Source organism: Gloeophyllum trabeum, assembly GCF_000344685.1.
Source record: "Gloeophyllum trabeum ATCC 11539 unplaced genomic scaffold GLOTRscaffold_00196, whole genome shotgun sequence".
NCBI lineage: Eukaryota > Fungi > Basidiomycota > Agaricomycetes > Gloeophyllales > Gloeophyllaceae > Gloeophyllum > Gloeophyllum trabeum.
In genome coordinates this window covers 1-3,296 of record NW_006920605.1, presented here as the reverse complement: position 1 = coordinate 3,296, position 3,296 = coordinate 1, and the positions used below count along the sequence as shown (strand labels likewise).

Genomic DNA, 3,296 nt, shown 5'->3' with positions numbered 1-3,296 from the left:
CAGCCACGTCCGAGAGGACATCTTGCAGAAATTCGGATGTGAGGTCGATATATGCCTCAAGCTCAACTCCGCCAATCTTGGGTAGAGTGAACTTGTCCCGTGCGATCCGACTAGTACTTGGAGGTTCCGCTTCATACTCACTGTCAGGTTCTTCGTCCAGCTCCAGAGGGCCCGTGCCCATAAGGGAAGGTTGTACATCGCTGGATTCCATAAGGCCGGTAGCTGAATCACCAAATATGGTTGAAGACATCTCTCGCCACTTGACCGTTGGCAGAGTCTTAGGCGCTGCCACCTATACTCGCATAGTGGTCAGCGAAGTTCGCAGTCCTGTGTAAAAGGTGGCTGATACCTGGGGATTCCACCTATGCCAGCCACGGATCATAATAGTGTCATTGAGAGTCAAAATGTCTTGTCGACTCCGTAACTTGGAATTCAACCATGTAACGCTCGACATAGCTCGTTCGTCAACCATGGAATTTACCGACACCGAGAAGATCTTCACAGCAAGTGCCTAACAAACCTCCCAACGTTAGGAAGGCCCATTGTGCACATATAAGGTCAACTTACGCCGAGAACCTGGCCCATCTGATCTCTTCGTACGGCTTCCCACCACTGCTTGACAGTCTCACCATCACGGAAGCGGCGATTAAAAGGCTCTCGTCTCTTCACGTAACTTTGAAACTGCTCCTTCAGCAGAACGTTCGCATCTCGCGGTAATATACTGGCAAGATGAGGGTTCCGGATTTTCATTGCTTTCTTGATCTGCTTTGAATCTGAATCTTTCATAGCAAGGACTTCCGCGCCATATTCATTCTTCAAGATAGTAAGGAGACTCAGCCCAACCTCCTTCACTACGTCGTCGTCGGTGAGTCCGGAGGTGGCAACACGTTCACCATCTCTATTTGATGTGATGCGCACAGCAGGAACCGCGAGAGGATTGCGCTGCTTAAAGATAGGCGCGTTCCGGATCCCTGCCAGATATTCATCAGCACTGAATAAGACTCCGGCATGCAATATGAACGCACGGGGATCCAGGAAGAACGCGACAACATAGATGTTGTTCGCAGAACCACTGATCATATGCTCGAAACGCTTATTTGTTATGGCACGTATACTCTCGATTGTCTTACTGGTGAAGCCACTACGATTACCCTTGAAAAGATGCTCTAGCTGTGCAAGGATTGCAAGCCAGAATAAGAAGACATCTGCGGCTGAAGCATGTGAGTGCTCGAGTGACCTGATGGCTTTTGCAAAGGGTGCTAAAACAGCCAATAACTTCGCCAAATCCAGCGCAAATTGTGCGGTAGAGGTGCCCGGCTCGAAGAGCTCAAGGACCTTTTCCTATGAGAAGGCGTGAGTCATAATTGATGCTATGCTAATGATTAAAGTACGTACCGGGAATTGCACACCAAGTTCATTATTGGCTGCGATCGCACGCAGGGCATCGAGGTTGCGCTCGACGGATGCACCGGCCCAGTACACTGTTCCGAACCGTGTATCCACAATACTTTCAAGACCGCGTGAAATTCCAAGCCGCTCGCGCTCAATATCAAGCTGCTCCCTTGCGTACACTGACCTGCTCATGTACGCGAGGATCTCCCGTACAAGGGCGATTATCTTCTTGATTTCCGGCAAGCGACAAATGTCCTCGATAGCAAGGTCAAGCTCGTGACAGCAATCTTGCATGTTGAATATATGAGGGTGTGTTTCACAGATCAGCCTGCGAGCCTTCGCAGTATTGCCTGTATTATCGGAGACAATACCCGAGAAATGGTGCGGGCCGATGTCATCTATCCACTAGACGGAATCAAATCTTAGCTGGTGATGAATCAATCAGGAGCGAGAGCGTACGTCTTCCAGTAATTCTTCAATCATCTTCCCCGTGTGACTAAGTCCCGAGACGTCACAAAGCTCTAGCAAGAAGGGCCGACGATCAGCCGTTGTGCTATGAATTGAGAACAGTCCTTTTCCGCGTCGGCTCTTGCCCCCATCGAAAGACAGAGTGCTGTGACGACAATGGCGTAGGTACTCTATCATTGCAACTTTGACTTTTGCTGCTTCGTCTGGGATTAGATTCTCCTCGAGTGTGCTAGCGGAAGGGGGCTTGTAATTTGCATTCAGCGTCTCCGTGAAGCGCTTAAACTCCTTCGCGTCAATAATTGCCGGCGGAATTCCGGTGCAGGCAACTGCCACGGTGAGCGCGTTGTCGGCGTCCTCCTTCAACTTCTTCCGTCCCTCCGATACGAACGATTTTGGTAGGCTCTTCTGCGCCCCTCCTCCGCTTGGCTGTGCCCGTTTTGAAGGAACCAACGTCAGGCGTGGTTGCTTCGATGGCGGGGCTTCAGTCTCAGAGTCATCAATATCACTAGTCGCCTGTTCATCTCCTTCCAGCTCCGAGTCGGGGGGGAGATCTAGTATTAATGCAGGTCCACCTGCTTTCCCTGCCAGAAAGGCGCGTACCCGTCTTCTGATATCGCGAGGAACTGATCGGCAACCAATAGTATGTAGAAATATGCGCTGGCGGTTACGCGGAAGAGCCCAGGACTTGTGGCAGATGCTACTCCCAATGCACCGTACGTGAATCTTCGTGTTGCTCCCATCAGTGCGCTCACAGAGCCTTGTCGAAGCTATGAGATCGGGGTGTGCCTTAGCGCCAGATGAGCGTCCGTCTGCTCCTTCAGGTAGGTCCCGCCAGGCGGGATCAGCTATGTCCGTGAGCTTATGGCTGTCGATTTTCTTTCGCTTAGAGCGCTGCTGCTTCGGCGCTTTGGGGGGTGATGATGCTGCATCAGACGCCTCGGCTCCGCCGGATGACTCTACTGATTCATCCAATGTAGCCTGCTCGTGGGTCGGCAACTATTCGGACTCGTAAGTGAATGTTCCGGTGACTGCACCTTTAATAATCTTACATCTTTTGTGTATACTTCGAAGGTCAGCCTGACGGAGTCTAGCACATCATCCAACCACTTCTGCAAGAGGACTGAGTCAGGTAACATCCCGAGGTGTTGATCCAACACGTCTGCAATAGCCTCAATGCCCGGGCCACGTTCTCTCAACACTGCGACTGTGGTGCGTGGTGTTCCCCACTGGACTTCAAGCTGGCGGTTTGCGGCTGCTTCCTGACCCTCTTCCTTCAGCCATTCCTCGTCAAGCCCAAATGCGTGGAAACCATAGGACGAATCTTGGGCAGAACGTAAGGGCAATTCATTCGGGAGATCTTGTAGGTATAGTCGCAGGAGTTCTATGTCTTTAGCATGCCGTTTGTCTGTCATGGTTGACCGGCTTCAGCAAGAATA

General features: G+C 51.3%; 1 protein-coding gene across 1 annotated transcript; it reads right to left on the bottom strand.

Annotated features, from left to right (window-relative positions):
* Nucleotides 1-292: 292 nt before the first annotated feature.
* Nucleotides 293-3,272, bottom strand: GLOTRDRAFT_51379 (uncharacterized protein; the record flags this gene model as incomplete). Its single annotated transcript, XM_007873433.1, has 7 exons — nt 293-511; nt 568-843; nt 928-1,259; nt 1,410-1,797; nt 1,852-2,042; nt 2,613-2,816; nt 2,867-3,272. 7 exons carry the CDS (start codon nt 3,270-3,272, stop codon nt 293-295), a joined length of 2,016 nt encoding a protein of 671 aa, XP_007871624.1.
* Between the last annotated feature and the right edge of the window lie 24 nt (nt 3,273-3,296).